The sequence below is a fragment of the Copadichromis virginalis genome, linkage group LG14 (assembly GCF_057382275.1).
Source record: "Copadichromis virginalis isolate Kocher_CV1m ecotype Utaka linkage group LG14, C_Virginalis_male_GT1.1, whole genome shotgun sequence".
In the NCBI taxonomy this organism is placed as follows: domain Eukaryota; kingdom Metazoa; phylum Chordata; class Actinopteri; order Cichliformes; family Cichlidae; genus Copadichromis; species Copadichromis virginalis.
In genome coordinates, this window is record NC_140631.1 from 37527128 (window position 1) to 37543401 (window position 16274).

The 16274-nt window shown below is 39.6% G+C and overlaps 1 protein-coding gene across 2 annotated transcripts in view; it reads left to right on the forward strand.

The window, feature by feature from the left end:
* Positions 1–220: 220 nt before the first annotated feature.
* The window catches only part of caln1 (calneuron 1), a 58072-nt gene continuing 42018 nt past the window's right edge, over positions 221–16274 (forward strand). Inside the window, exons 1-2 of one of the 2 annotated variants that reach the window (XM_085430774.1) lie at positions 221–819; positions 8949–9070. In XM_085430774.1, coding sequence (XP_085286900.1) covers positions 8956–9070 — 115 coding nt within the window. In that variant the 5' untranslated portion in view covers positions 221–819; positions 8949–8955. Of the gene's footprint in view, positions 820–2005; positions 2409–8948; positions 9071–16274 lie in introns of those variants that run through there. The other variant, XM_085430772.1, reaches the window with a different exon arrangement.

A 16274-nucleotide genomic window follows, 5' to 3' on the forward strand; every position in this document is an offset into this window, starting at 1 on the left:
TGAGGAGCAAATACATGAATATTGGAGCAGGGAAGAGAAATTGTTGTATTGTATTGGAAACAGAATGTATTAGGAAATATGTTTTCTGTTGCTGGCAGTAAATTAATTTGAAATAATCCTAACACACAAACTTATTTTGGCTGGTTTGGCACGATGTCACGTCTGAAATTCGGAGAAGAGGCGGGGTAACCAGAAGAAATGTGTCCGGTTAGGTGTTTTCAAAACGGTGCAGGTGTTTCCTCCGCTTGGAAATGAGACGATAGACCACGATATAAGCAAACAAGTAAAAACAGCCAATCCGCTGCTTTCCTGCTCGGTTGCGTATTGGTTTGGATTGAAGCGTCTCTGTTGGGCACTGGGCTGCTCTCATCAATCGTACTGACGCTCGGCACTTGTGTGTGTGGATCTTCACTCCTTGGATTGTGAGTTTGAAACAACAGACCCAGGGCAGTGATTTTTTTTTTTTATTAGGTTCCGCAGTCTCTGTGAGTATTAGGGGCTACAGCTAGATGATAAAATATTTTAAATGCTGATGAGAGTTTGGCAAAAAAGTGCAACTCGAATAGATGTGTCCAACTGCTGCTGGACTTCAGAAGCTATTAAAACACACGCTGCCCTGCCGGTGTAGCATGGCCACGCTGCACTGTCAAAACAAAGGAATAACTAACTAATAAGAAAGCAATCAACAGGATCACCGTCGTCAGGATCGATCGACACGGCTGATTGAGGAGTCCACCCCAAGTCTCTAAACTGGAGCCTACTGCGAGCATCGATTAACGGATTTGACAGCTCACCTTCAGACATCTAACAGCCTCAGAGGTAAGCAGTGGAATTCAGGGTATAAAATATCTTCACTGGGCAATGAATTGGCTGCAGCGTATCATTGGAAAATGGGGATTTTTTTTCTTTGTCCACATTTAATCACGCAAGTGCTGCGCTCAGCCCCACACCTGTTGTTGTTTGGCCCCGTCAGAACCAGCGGATGTCCACTCGTAAGAATCTGCGGGTGATTTTCGCTGCAGTTTTTTGTGCCTATGCAGACACTGTGGAGACTGGGTGAAAAATAGGCTTGAACATAAGTCCGCATGATACTTCGTTTTCCCTTCTATGCACTGACATTTGCGCAAGATTTCAGTCTAATAAAGTCTAGCACATTGTTCCTTAAAACAAAAACATGAATGTGGTTTAGCTTAAGCAAAATCGGGTTGAGATATATTTTCGACTGAAGTAGGTGTTTCTGAGACGCATGTGAGCTTTGACTCAAACAGCATAAGATCTGAGCTGAAGGTGTTTAAATGAGAGGGTGGATGCTGTTAGTGATGATGGTAGCTGTTGGAAAATGTCATTTCTATCACACTGATGACAAGAAAGCGCGGAAAGTGTCTGTCTTGTATGTATCTTGGGTCGATGTGAGGAAGGACTTCTCACTGTGGACCCCCTGCCGGGACGCCGCCCCCCTTCCACCATCCCCATCCTCCTGTTGCGAGGCGTCCAGCGCGCACTCCTGCTCCACACGGTGGCGCACGCTCTTATAAGACTCTCCCAACATGTTCCGCTCTCTGTGGTTTCTCCCAGCAGGTCCCCGTGTAGACCTGCAGAGCGCACTGTAAGCAAAACCCACTGGGTTATTGGGACCGTCTGTACAAAAACACCCTTTCAGCCTTTTTCACGTTACCTATCATTTTTCTTTCAATTTCCCTGTTTTTCGTCTTTTTTCGTCTCTAATTAATCTCTAATAATTCACGTGTCTTTATTTTCTTTTTCTTCCTCTGTATCTCTCCCTTTCTTTTCGCCTCGCCCTTTCTCCCTCTCTGTAGCTTCTCCGTGTGTACTTTGCCAGTACAGCCGCAGGCAGGCAAGCAGAGCTGAGTCTGTCATCGGGACTCACTAATGAGCCCTCACTCCATTTCCCCATGTGGAGGAATGTTTGCGCTGTAGAGTGAGCGAGCGAGTAAGGAGAGGGGGGGAACGAGGGAGACAGACAGGAGAGGGAGGGACGGCGGGAGTGAGTAAGAAGCCAAGAGTGGAGTGTGAGAGGAGCTACCGTACCTGCTGCTCTCACTGCTCAAATATTAACAACGGATTTCAGGGAACTGATGCTGCTGCTCTGGGACAAACCCAAACTGTGGAGGCAGCCGGGTTCAGTGGTTTGTGGACAGGCACTGTACTGCTGCTGCTGGAGGCACTGCATATAAAAGACTGATGGAGGAGGAGGTCACAGAGCCGGATCCTCAGATGGTGGAGCCCTCCAGCATGCCATCGCCAGAGACACATGCGGAGGTAAATGGAGACTTGCCGGGCAACCCATACCTGAGGGATGATGGGACAGTGGACGTGGTGGAGAGTCCGGCAAGAGAGCCTGTTGTGCTGCAGTATCCTACAGAGTACAATCTCAGCCACCAGTGTGGGTAAGAATCATCATATGGGAGAAACAGAGAAATGGTCTGTTGCTGCAGGGAGCAGCTGATAATATGTGCAGAGAGGTGGCACTTCTGTGGAACACTCCCGTCTTTTCTTTTCTCAGTTTGGAGATTGAATTCAGCTTTGTAGTGATGGTTTGATGAATTGGCTTTGCACTCACTTGGCCAATGTTTAAACCCCTTGTGTGCCTTTGCTGCCCAGTCGATGGCACTGGAAGTCATAGAGCCATAATTTAATTTCACAAAAAGTCCATATTTCATTGACAAATGGAAATGTTTTTCACGTTATGATTTCAACAGAAATTTGTTTCATTGCCTGTTGTGACTTGTCACCTTGCACACCATTCGAATAGATAAAGTTGAATGATCAAAAGCAACAGGCAATTAAATAAGTGTCACCATGACTTTTGAGAAGGGATTACTTTGTTTTCAGGTCTGTTTTAGCAGCTGTGTTGTGCATTCGCTGTATTGTATAATATCGTCTTATGGTCAATGTGTTTACACAAACTGAGTCATCAGATGGCACCAAAGAGCCTCACACCACAGAAACACCATTGTAACCGAAATGACCAACTTCTGGTTTGGTCTGGAAATTATTATTTTTTTCATTGTTTTTATTTTAACATCTGTCATTTCTCTAATTGGCAATTTATTTTATGACCAGTTGACAGACTATGCTCTCATTTTAATCTCTGTGATGAAAAATGATCTAACTACACACAAAGTTTCTGCTGCATTTATTTCTGTGGTTGGACCTTTTCAAGAAATCTGCCAGTGTAGCCAAACTTCAGTCTGTGACATCGCATCAGGTGGTTTTGTTTTGCTGTTACATCTTTGATGGAGAATGTATTTTTACACAAAGCTGTCACTGTATTATGTCCATTACGAAGCTGATCTTGTGGCTGGAGCGGCTGCTGTTGGTACACATTGTTCTCCTCGTGTCCCGCTCTGTATTGGCCCATTGCTGTTGGCTGTTGTGCTGCAGGGTCTGATGTAAGAAATTGCCATCTGGCCTCCTTGTCATGCAGGAAGCTCTGAGTAAGGCTGTGCTCTTTCATCAGGTTTTGCTTTTTTTCAAACGTGAAACCTCAGAAATGAGGACGGGCTGCTTTTGCACTTTTGATGCGGTCATGGGTCAATTAGTGATTTCTTATAGGAGAAGAGAGGTGAGGGATTCAAGGGACTGAGTTGTTTGTATAGTTATGAGGCAAAGCATCAGTATATTGGTGAAACTCAGTTTGATCATTTATATCACATCATATATTTTTTGTTCAGAGAGATAGTGACTGTTTCTGGACATTTACATGAATACACCTTAAATGGAAGTCCATTGTGCTTAAATTGTAGTGCTAAAATGGTATGAAAATTATTGAATTGAAAGAACGTATTTTTATTACAGCTCAATTCCATTATATTCAAACAAACATTAAAAAAGAGCATTTGGAGAGTATCTGCCCATAAAAATGAAATATTTAGTGGTTTATAATTTTTAACATTTGGGATTGTTTTGGCTTTTGATGTGCATGTTCAACATTTTTTGTGACTGTAATCTTTGGCATCCAGTTGATGGACAGTTTGCAGTGGAATGAGTTCGTCATGTCTTCCTGCCAGTTATTTGAGGACATAAGACATTTTAATGGCAGCTGCATAATTGCAGCTTCCTGCTTCTTCCTTTGAGGTCAAACAGTTTTGATTAGTCATGTCACCTTTGTATTATCCTTGAAGTGTCAGCACAAGTAATGCTTTCCCCGTAAGGCATGCAACTTTAGTGAGATTTTATTTATGTCTCAGGTGTAATAGGGTTCATTTTTGCAGTGACCCAGTCTTTACAGGACTAGAAAGTCTTAAGAGTATTAAATTGGTGCATTAATAGTTTGTTCTCCCTTCAGCTAATGTGTAATACTAATATTTAAAGTGATTAAAATGCTTTGAAAACAAAGCTGTGAATGCTCCAAATGGCATTTAATTTTCTTAGAGTTGCCACCTTCAAATAAAAAGTGGCTTTTAAAATGTCTTTATTATATTACTGATTGTCATCCGTATTTACACAACCATCTACCATGAGTCATCTGTGGGAACTTTAATCATGAAAAAAGGAAACATGAGCTTCACTTTGCTCATACTCAACTTCAGCCTTTTTTTTGTTTTTTGTTTTTTTTTAAAGCATGACTGTTAAAAACATTCATGGACTTTTATCCATCTGAGGAAGATCTGTTTTTAAAATCATGTTCGTGGTTAAGTTTTAATGTCAAGGTTTGTGGTTAGACATTGCAGAACAGTTCTGTGTTCTTTTTTTGAGCTTTTAATCTTATTACTTTTATCTTTGGGATGAAAGTTGAGGATCTAAAAAAATTAGAGACTTCAGACTTTTATCTGTGACCAACTCCTTCTCACCTGTCATATTTAGCTGTCACCTTTAGTACAGAACCTCTTAAAAAATCAAGACTCTTGATGTGACCGCTCGGCCCATGATTAAATGCCACAGGTCTAATCACAGCTAGTGCGAACATCAACAATAGTGTTCAGTCAATTCATACACTGTCCTTGAGCCAGATTCTGACTCCTAGCTCATTCCCTCACAGACTGAAAGTCACTTTGTGTAACAGCATCAGCTAATGGCCTCAACCTATTGTAAAATTTGAGTTACTATCCTATAAAACTAAAGGGCGGGTTTCATCTGCTTTTAGTGCCATGTTCTTTTGTGAATTTACATAAAATGTACTTTTGGGCAAAATATCTTCTAATCCATTCTAGTAAAAATGAAACAATTAGTGGATTAATTGCTTTATGGATGGTCTCTTAAATGTGTGAGGATATGGTGCTTTTCTTAATTCTTTGTCATTGTGAGCTGGATTTTAGGCTTTTTGTCAGTCAGAACGAGCGCAGTGATGACATTCGAGCGGATCATGTTGTAATATTTCTAAAACAATCGGTGATTTAAATAAGTAAACGAGTGAAACCAGTTGTTTGTAACGGTTTGTAATCGTCCATCTTCAAATACATATACAGAATTTGTCATTCTGTGCCATTTCAGTAAAATCCTCAGGAACATCTGCTGATTTCTGTGGTTCACTTTTATCAGGCACTCGATCTGAGTATTAAATTCCATGATCTTGCCTCCTTTTCCCGTTCATCTAATATATATATATCACAGCATGCAGAGAGTGAGGATTAGATGAAGGGAAGATCACTTCTGATTTAAGTGATTACTGCATGCTTTGTTCCTGAAGGGCAAATTAGCTTCTTCAGCTGAGACCTTGATCAATTTAATCAGATCTAATGATGCTGAAAACTGTGAAGCGCTCTGTTCTACACTGTCTTTTTAAGGGGTTGAAGGTCAGTGTTTCATGGTCTCAGCACATTATTTCACACTTTATCTTTTCCGTTATTAAACACCATATCCTTGAGATATTTTAGTAAAGTGTTATCTAAATCGTATCCTTTCTTAATGTCCCATAGCCTTGATGTACGGAGCCCCGCAAGGGATATGGGAGAAAATAAAATTACGATAAACTTTTGCGACATCTCGCAAAACTAACTCGGGATCTCGCAAAAGTTTTGCGACATCTCGCAAATGTTGAATTCCAACAATGGCGGCAGCTACTTAGTTGTAATATTACTCTTTCTGGGTCACAAAATAAACTTTTAAAATATTTTGAGGCGTAAATGTAGCTGTGTAAACGTCAAATATCTGCTCGGATTAGAAGATCACATATTTGAAAAAGTGCTCCGACGTTTTCGGAGATGTCTGACACGCACCATCTCGAAGCTAACGGGAGGTCGAGACCTACTACAGCCGAACACCGTCCTCCCAGTCGGCTTTGAGCTGGCGGCCTCCGAAGAATGCGGCTAAAACGTTTGCAAGATCCCGAGTTTGTTTTGCGAGATCTCGCAAAAGTCCGTCTTAATTTTTTTTTCTCCCATGTCCCTTGCGGGGCTCCGTACCGTATTGATGTGTAATTACATTAGTCTATATTTATTTTTATATTTCATAGTCGTTTTTTTTCTTTACATTTTGAAATTGAAACGTAAATGGACATATTTGGCATGAATAAATATTTTGTGCCATTAACTGTAAGATGTCAGTCAGCTATTTCAATTTTAACATTTACATTAATTTCCACTGTCACTAAAAATACTGTATTACACCATAAATATGTGCAGTGGTAGGAAGACTGCAAGTAGCCAGTATTTACACAAGACAGTATATTCCTCTACAAACCTATCAGGAAGTGTTTTACAGTGTGCATTTAATTTAACAAATCTTAGTCAAATCAAATGATAGCATGAATAGCACATGAGGAAGAGATCGAAGGAATTGTGATGGAGTGGTGTGGGCATAACTGAATCAGCAGAGTGATAGCGGGAAGTGTCAGATTGAAACGTGTGAAGATCTGAAATGGCTAATACCACTGACTTCAGTGCTCTGCTTGAACTAACATCATGCTTCATTTATGTATTCTAAAATGATTCTTTACTCTATGAATGTGTGGAAATAATTGAATATGTCTGCCACAGCAGCATACCAGGTTAAACCTAGTATAACTTAAAGGTCATGCTTGATTTAGGGAATTTAAGGAAAAAATGTCACCATGTGATTCATTTTCAACCAAACAACTACTAAACTGGGTTTTTGGTGAGATCAGGTACACAGATGACTGATTTAAAAAAATAATAATAATAACAACTCAACAATTTAATTACTGCTGGTGTTTAAAATTCCAGCAATCCAACAGACTAATAATTCTAGCTTGCACATAAACTCTTACTACCTGTTAAGATGCTCAACAACCATCCCAGGAATGTAAAAAGTAAGAATTGGATTTCTGCTGCTGAGTGTCATTATGTCATTCATTCTTAGTCTTGATTAGTGTGAGCTTTTCTGCTGAATGCAGAATCGAATGAAAGTGAGAAAACTCACAATGGAAGCCACAATTTCCCTCCACCCTGAGAGTACACACAGTGCTGTTTCATCCTACAAAACCAAAAGTTTGCACCACAAACTGCCTTTTAATTAATTTGTGTCTCCATTGTCTGCTTTCAAAATATTTTCAATATGATTCTTGTTATCATAATAAGCCATGTGTTGATTTCTGATATGAATTGAAAGTCGCCCTTACATGGTAGCCATTCTGATCAATAGTTCCCCAGGCAACACAAATGCAGAAAAGTACCTGTGTAAATCAGCTGATATCATGTGGGTTGGCTCGTAGCGATAAAGTTGAAAGAGCGGACAAGAGGGATGATTGTAATATTCAAAATGACAGCTGAGAAATGGCTGAATAATTGATGAATTAGGAAATGAAAAATCCTGACATTACGCGCAAGAAAAAGCTGCTCCTAATAGGCGGAGCTGCAGACGTCTTGATGTGCATGCTTATTAAACTGACAAACATGCAAGATGCAGAGGCCGGTTGTGAACTGCGAGGCGACAGATGGCTGATCGTTGTTGCAGGATGTAGGAAAATAAACCTTTTGAGATAAAAGAAACAAACAAAGAGGGCAATATTAATGTATAACTATAAACTCCTCTAAAACCTTCAGTGAAGGCTAAGAAAAGATCACCCCTGGCTTATGGTTGTTGTTATTTTGGTTTTGCAAGAAGAATGAGCAGCATGCCTTTGTCATAAAAACCTCTAAATATAAACTAACAGATTTTGAGGGCATAAAATTACTGTAACCCTAAGAGTGTAAAATCTTTTCCCTTTTCACATTTAGATGTATTCTAAATATTTTTGTCTAAGCTCTCATAACTGTGAGATGTATGAAACTCTGCTCTGCTGTCAACTTAACCCGTAAAGGAGATGAAACAATGAAAAATGTGATTCTTTAGTTTGGTGCAGATCATTCAGTTCATTCTAAAAATCCTCCATTATGTCAAAGAAGCATTTCCTCAAAGGGCTCATCTAGATGAAATCCTGTCGGAGATCTTATCACTAAGATCTCAGTGCTTTTACTTTCCCCCTGTGCCCTTGAGCTTTAATTTATTGAATAATTAATTACTTCAGACTCATTTGCACCTACATTGCACACAGGCATGCTCATATGCACCTAACGTAGACATGAATTCAGCACATTCACCTCGAGCTACACGCTGTGTTACTTTCCATTTAGTGAATGAGTTCTGTTTCATTTATGAAGCATGTTTATGCCGCGCCTATTGGATTTGTTTTAGCAGTGCCAGAGTCACAAATGAGCGAAACTGTCGCTTTAAAATCTGATTATTTCTTATTTTCTTCTTGACTTAATTGTAAGTTTTGTTTGAAAGGGAACCTGCGCAGCTCGCAAATCAATTCTCACAGTTTTTTCTTTTTCTGTGGCTAATTTGAAACCCTAATAAGTCAATTCTACAGTGATGTTGTGGGGACCGTGAAATGTCACAAACAGAAGCTGCTGTTTTTAGAAATGTGTAAGGTGGGCTTTTAATGGTTTGTTTTTGGAATTAATCCTCCAAGAGAGAAGACTCCTGTACAGCTCCTCTTTTCTACCCTCACTGCTGTCTAAATGATTTCTTCTATTGTCTCTCAGGGAGAAGATGCCGTTCCACCATGTAACGGCAGGCCTGCTCTACAAGGGGAACTACCTGAGCCGCTCGCTGTCCGACAGTGACAGCGATGTGTTGGCCAGCATCTCTGTTGAGGAGCTTGACGGTAGGACTCTTCTGTAAACTGGCTACTGTCCTCCCTTCCTTATCCTTGATGATTTATTCAAAGTGAATAGGCTGCTTACAATCTTCCTACCAACATAGTAATTGGCAACATCATGCAGCTAATATATTAATATTCATTACTGCTATATGTTGTTACTCAAACCTGAGAAGAAAATCATCCATAAAGGATCTTCTATTAAAAAATAAATAAAAAATGATGTGTTTTGTGTCTTCAGCAAAAGCAAAGCCAGGTTTAGGCTTTTATTCACCAACTGTTAACTTATTTATGCAACAAACACAAGTCCAGGCCTTGAGTTAAAAAAACAAAACACACTTTTTAGACTTAAATAGTGTGACCTGGAAATGTTGCTGCATACAAATGATTATAAAGCCACTGTGGCTTCATGTTTAGTTACACTTCATGCCAGCTTAAGCAGGGTGTAGGAACAGAGTTAACCCTCTCCAGGCAGACGTTGCAGATTTGCAACAGTTAAGAACTAACAACCTGATTACCCCACATACATATTTTACGAGTTTTTTTTTCTCAGAAGTACCACTGCAGGACATGGTTGTGCATTAGCAACAAAAAACTTAGGAAAAAGTTACAAAAAGGTCAGAGAACAATTAGCCTGTAATTGAAACCCAACAAAGGTATTGAACATTTAAAGAATATTTGACTGTGTGTAAAGGGAAAAAATTATGTGTAAAATAAAAAAACAAGTATTTTGGACGATAAGCCTGTCCACACTGTAGACTCTAAATCTATGTGGATCTCTTTTCCCCCCCAAAAGAGTCTGTTCTGTTCATTTTATTGCCAGAAACGCTTTGAGAGACAATGCGGCGCTACAACACGAGCAGCATCTGCCTCACCGAGTCAACCAGCCACAGAAATGCAGTATTCTCTACATAGCTTATCTTACCAGGAGCATTTGTGGTCTGCTGGCCTCTCTCTGTCCCAGACGCTGTGTTTATGAACCCTTTGTTTTGCAGTATGTCTGAGAGTAATCACCTGGGCCCGTACAACACAAACCTGATCAATAATGGTCTGCTGGAGTCAGCAATAGCAACCTCACAGGTAGCAAACAAGCTAGACTTCCCAAGACCTTGAAAATATTAATCTTTTGATGCAACATTAAGCTGCTGCCTGGAAAATTGGCATTGCAAGGCATGGTAATGGCCAGATACTCTGTCAGGACGGAGTTTTAATATGCACGAAGGGATTTGCTGTGTGTGAATTCCTCATTCCTGTTTCAATGGGTTCACGCTGTTTAGTGAATACGAAATGATCTGTGGTTATAGGGTCCTGATGAGGTCCATTTAAAAACGCTATGACTGAGTCACTGTAGCCTGCCAGCACTGTAATTACTGCATAAGTATTTACCCTGAATTATATGCTGGATGGTATTACAGTGGGTTTGCAGACAGGTCACTAGTTTGAATAGTGAAAGTCAGTAGAACCAGGTGTGACTCACTCAGGCCCTCATAACTGATATTGTTAACAAAATGTGTCTCAGTCGTGCAGGTTACTTTTCCCAGTGATGTCTGTGATTGCTACCAATGTCCACTATGTCATTTAGAAATTAAAGAAGAAACAAGAAGCTTTTCTGGGGAATTGCATGTCGGAATAAAACCACGACTTGTGGTGAGGGGAGCAACTGTGTGCTTGGCTGTCTGCAGGTGCAGTGTGAAGTTTTGTGCCAACTAGAGGAGATAAAGAGGGGACTGTCGGTGATGATCCTAATTTTTAGTATTGATTAGTTTGTTTGTTTTTTAAGCCATTTTTTAAAAACAACTATGGTGTGGTAAGGTAGTTCCAGAAGTTATACATCTTACAATATTCCAGAATATTAGCCTGCTTTCATGTGTATTTGGGATCTTTGTCCTGTTGGAACATCCAGTTGTGTCCAAGTTTTAGCCTTCCAGATGTTGATTTGAGGTGAAGTTGAGGAATTTGGAGGTAGTTCTCCTTCCTCAGTACTCCATCCACCTGTACCAGTACCACTTGAAACAAAACAGCCCCAGTGCATGCTGTTACCACCACAGTTGATACAGAGTTTGAAAGCCTCACTTTTTTTTGCATGCAAGCACATCTTTTTTCATTGAGGCCAATCTTTATCTTGTCTGACCATAAAACTTTTCTCCAGAAGCCATTTGGCTTGTCCAAGTGGGCAGCTACAAATTTCAGTCAAGTTTGAAAGTGTTGATTTTTGGAGCAGGAGCTTCTTTTTTAAGCCGCACCCTCTTAGTGCATGGTGATATAAAACTCAATTTATTGTGGACAGTGCTGCTAGTGATCCAGCAGTTTCCTGGTCCCTGAACATCTCAGGCAATTTCCTCTCATCTGAGGGTGACAGTTTCAGTGTTCATCCAGACTTTGGTAAAATGGTGTCCAAATAACTTTGAACTTTGAATCTACAGTTGTTTAAAATTGACTCCAAGAGACTTTTCTATCTTGTGTTAATCTACAGTTTTCAATCATTAGAAGATCTTTAGATTATCACTGTCTTCACTGACTCTGACTTTCCCATTGTTATGAGTATTGTTTAATCCAGTGAGTGCTGTCTAACAAATCCTTCTTATCCTGACAAAGACAAACTGCCAGCTTTATTCAATAGTGATCACTGATAGGTTAATTGGCCTTGGCCTTGTAAAGTTAAACAACATTATAGAATCTTCAGCACTACTATTTGAGCCTGTATGTCCATCCAAAATAAATTCAAATGTGTGCACCCAAATTTTTTGGTTTTTAGAGTCATTAAAGATATTTGTGGGGCAATCATTCCACTCTGGAAAAATAACAGACTTGTAAACTTTTAACCCCTGTAGCCCTTCAGTTTCAGTCCCCTGATACAGATTACTCAGCCTCTGCGTTCTGCACATGTAACACTTCTGCTTCACAATATTTACTGTGTGTCCAGGTGTATTAAAAACCTTGCAGCTGCAGGCTGAGCTCTCATATGACTGGTAGTGTGGAATCATTCAGCTGTTGAGTTTGTTGTTTAGTTTGTTAATGTTTTATCTCTCAGGAGGAGCTGCTGCTGCCAGCAGGGATTACTGAAGATAACAGCAGGCTCTTAAGTGTTTCTCACAGTAGGTACACCACTGTAAGATTTAAAATATGTCAGTCATTACGAGACTGCTGGCAGTTGTTCACCAGAAGCTGCACTGGAAGAAAGGCAACTTTAATATGTGAGGTTGATCCTGACCAGTGTTTTCACTCCATGTTACAGCATCAAAGAGAGTTCACGTTTCCGTGTATTTTCTTATAACTAGAATGGGGAAAATCTCTTGTAAGATGTAGGATTTATAACTAATTCTCAGAAACGCACTCGATAAGCTGTTCTCTGATCATCTGAATGTGAAATATTGTTCATGCCATTCCACACAAGCCTTTTTGCAGCGTTGCCCTTGCTCTGTGACCTGAGTGTAATCTTAAGAAGCTCTAAAAGCCATTTGTAACCTCTTTGCACCTCATTGGTTTCTTTAAAAGTGGACAGTTTTTGTCTTATTCGTTACATAAATTTAATTATGGTGTAAGGAAGGCCCAGAAAAGAGCTTTTTGCAGAATAATAAGCCTTTCCTTACCAAGTACAAGCACAAACAACAAAACTTCAAGACTTTTCCTTCCCTGTGTACTCTCTGGTCCATCCGGAATATATCAGGGAAAACCATGTTAGTCTGTGGCGTTAGATCCTGGAAGAACAAACTGAGCATTTATTACAAAGATGTTATTATTACATGACTCTCAGTAATATTGGGGCTGTGAAGTTTCACAAAATTGATCATAATCTCATAATATTTGAAAACTGCTACTTACAGAAGATCAAATGATTAACTGTATGCTTTGACCTTATGTGATCTCTTAGTCATGCTGTTGCTGAGTGAGGTTAGTACTCCAGGGTGAGAGTTGCATGAGGTCATTGACCTTTGGTTGCATGTGTGAATTTACAGAAACTCCTAGAGAGTCTTCATCTTTCAAGTTTTATGCAAATCAGATGACTTCATCTGTTACCACAGGGCAGCTTGAGAGAATTTAAACTAGTTCAAAAGTTTGAATTTCAAGACATAATGAATTTTTAAATCTTTTATGACTGAAAACTAAATTTATTGAACTATTTTCATCACACAGCTGACATTTCATTCAGTGTAATTCTGAAGGTGCACTGGGACAGTTCTAATGTAATAGCCCGGATGACAGACACCATAATATCAAATAGTATCGAAACACTCCACCACAAATTCAGATGAATATGCATCCACAGAGGCAGACCTGGGTGAGTTCAGTTTTTTCTAAAGGTTTTGTGAGGGTGGTGCAAGAAATTCTTCCTGGCTCTTCTTTCACAAAGCATGCTGAGTTAGAGCAGATGGCAGGAAGTCTACGGGTAATTTAGAGTTCCTTCAGCCAACCTGAAGAGAGACTCAAAGAGACACACAACAAACATTTCCAACTCCAGTGGGATAAAAGAAGCTGTTCCCACTTCTGTTTTCTACGAGCACCAGGACAGTTACCAATAGGGAAGAAACTGGTTGTGCAATTAGCGTGGAGAGTACCTGATGTATAGTTCTTGCATCCTGCAACAAACACAAAGAATCACACATACAGTCACACAGTTTTCAATAAACAACTCATCTGAGGAGGAGCTTGGGGAACTGTCCATGGTGCTGCCTGTGTTTTCCTTTACCCCAGTCACACTGGATAACACAGTACAGAATCCAATACTTAGTCATTAACACAGCACCAAACTCTAATAATAAAAGTTGTTGTTGTTGTTATTGTTGTTATTATTATTATTATTATTATTATTATTATTATTTAAAAACGGTTAAAATTATAATTTAAAGTCAGGCAGCCTCTGAAAAATGTCTTCAGACATTTATCTAACAATGTAATGTTCATTCATTGTGTCTGCATCAATCAGTTATTTTATTCTCTCTGAAAATTGAAGTCAAACTGCACTTGAGGTATTATAAATATACCACTTAATTTTTTAATAATGTTCTTTAAACAATCCCACAATCCAAATCAGGCCTTTTGAGATTTCAGAAACAAAAAACATAAGAATTAGTGAAAAAAAAATGAAGGTACAAATGAATAAAATCGGTTTTCTATGTAACACAAATATACAACAATTTGTTAACATTAAAAATACTTAAATACATTAAAACAAATACCAATTTAAAAATACCCATGTAATACTGTGTTGGGGGTATGAATATAAGACCTCTCTCTAACACAGGGAGACAGGCATCTGCTCACACACACTCTCACTCACACACACACACACACACACACCTACACTTACAACTAATTAGAATCATAAATCAATCATTTATGCATGAGGTACACTGCAGGAAAACTAATATGTATGCCTTTGATGTGATGGGTTGTTAGCATTTGTGTGTGTGTGTGTGTGTGTGTGTGTGTGTGTGTCCTGGGACACATTATTTCCAGAAAAGTGTCTCGTGTTCTTGCAAACGATGATGATGTTTTACGTGCTCAGGACCAGCTGGTTGGGGAAGGAGTAGCGTGCCATTTTGAAAAAGGTCAACAGGGACAAAATCCTCTTATTTATCTACAGTTGGCACTCTTCTTTGCTTAATGGCACAATTCATTATTTACACACCATTTATCCTTTATTATTCCCAATCATTTGCGAGAAGATAAAATGCTTTTAGTGTGTTGCTTTGCAAAGCAGTTAATTGCAACACAATGTCATTTATTTAAGACTTTTTTTTTTCTTTCTCATTTGTCATTAAAATATTTGCTATCATCCAACCATTTTTTGATTACTTTTATGCACTTGTGAGAATATTACAAAAACAAACACTAGCTACCATCAAATATACATTTTGTTTGCAGGGATTTGATTCTGAGTCTCGGATGTGATGTAAACTGATTGTGACTGTTTTTTATTGTTGTTGTTGTTGCTTCCATAGTGATTTGGTAAATGTCCTCTGCTTTTACATTTCCTGGGAAGGATTGGGTTAAACCATGGTAAATGGCCTGCATTTGTGTAGCGCTTTTCTAGTCCCTAAGGACCCCAAAGCACTTTACACAACCAGTCATCCACCCATTCACACACTGGTGATGGCAAGCTACATTGCAGCCACAGCCACCCTGGGGTGCACTGACAGAGGCGAGGCTGCTGGACACTGGCGCCACAGGGCCCTCTGACCACCACCAGTAGGCAACGGGTGAAGTGTCTTGCCCAAGGACACAACGACTGAGACTGTCCAAGCTGGGGCTCGAACTGGCAACCTTCCGATTACAAGGCGAACTCCCAACTCTTGAGCCACGATCGCCCCCATAAACCATCTACTGTGCTCTCCCGTCTCAAATTATTCAGTGCTCAACAGCGTGCTCATGCATGTCATGCAGTCATAGTGTTCTTCAGAGAAGTGACATTCCTCTTCTATTTAAAAAAAACACCAGACGCCTGTCCGTCTCTCTCCCTTTTCTTACCATGCATCCTCTCTTATCTGTAGGCACACTTATGAAATATGTATTTATTAAAGCACAGTGAAGCCTGCTGACTTCTTTTACTGATGGCTTGATCACACATCAAGCAGTTACTGAACCAGCTGTGTAAAAATAAGGCATTTTTGTCTCTGGTCTGAGAATTGGTGAGCTCAGCTTCAGTTGCTCAGATGACTAAAGAAGTCATTTGGATGAGTGATGAAACGTTTCTCCTACTGAAAACGGTACATCCAGATAAATGGTATTGAATATGCATGTTCATTATCAATTTAAAGCTTTCTCAAATCATTCTATAAAGCAGAAACAGTTTTTATATGAGGAACTTATTCTCTTATCAAATGATGTGACCAGTGTGGGAAGCCGCATCTAGGAAGTCACCGGGTAACATTTTGGGGTTTCTGGTGTATCTGGGTCAAGATTTTCTGATGGTCACTGTGTAAGAATGCAGATCCACTCATCCCTTGTCTTCACTACACTGTCTTCACTGCTTTACTACACATACATTCACACCTGTGGCTGTGGGAATAAACTTTTTTTTCGTTCTGTGATGATGAATGGTCCATTAACAGTGCAAAATTTTTACATACCTTGTGAGTTTAAAAACACTGTGCAATGATAAACGGTGGCGACAAAAGTAGTCCTTCTCTGACTGTATGTTTGCAGTCTTATTCAACAGAAGGCAAACTACACTGTAAAATGATCATTTAGCTGAATCAACATTGCTTTC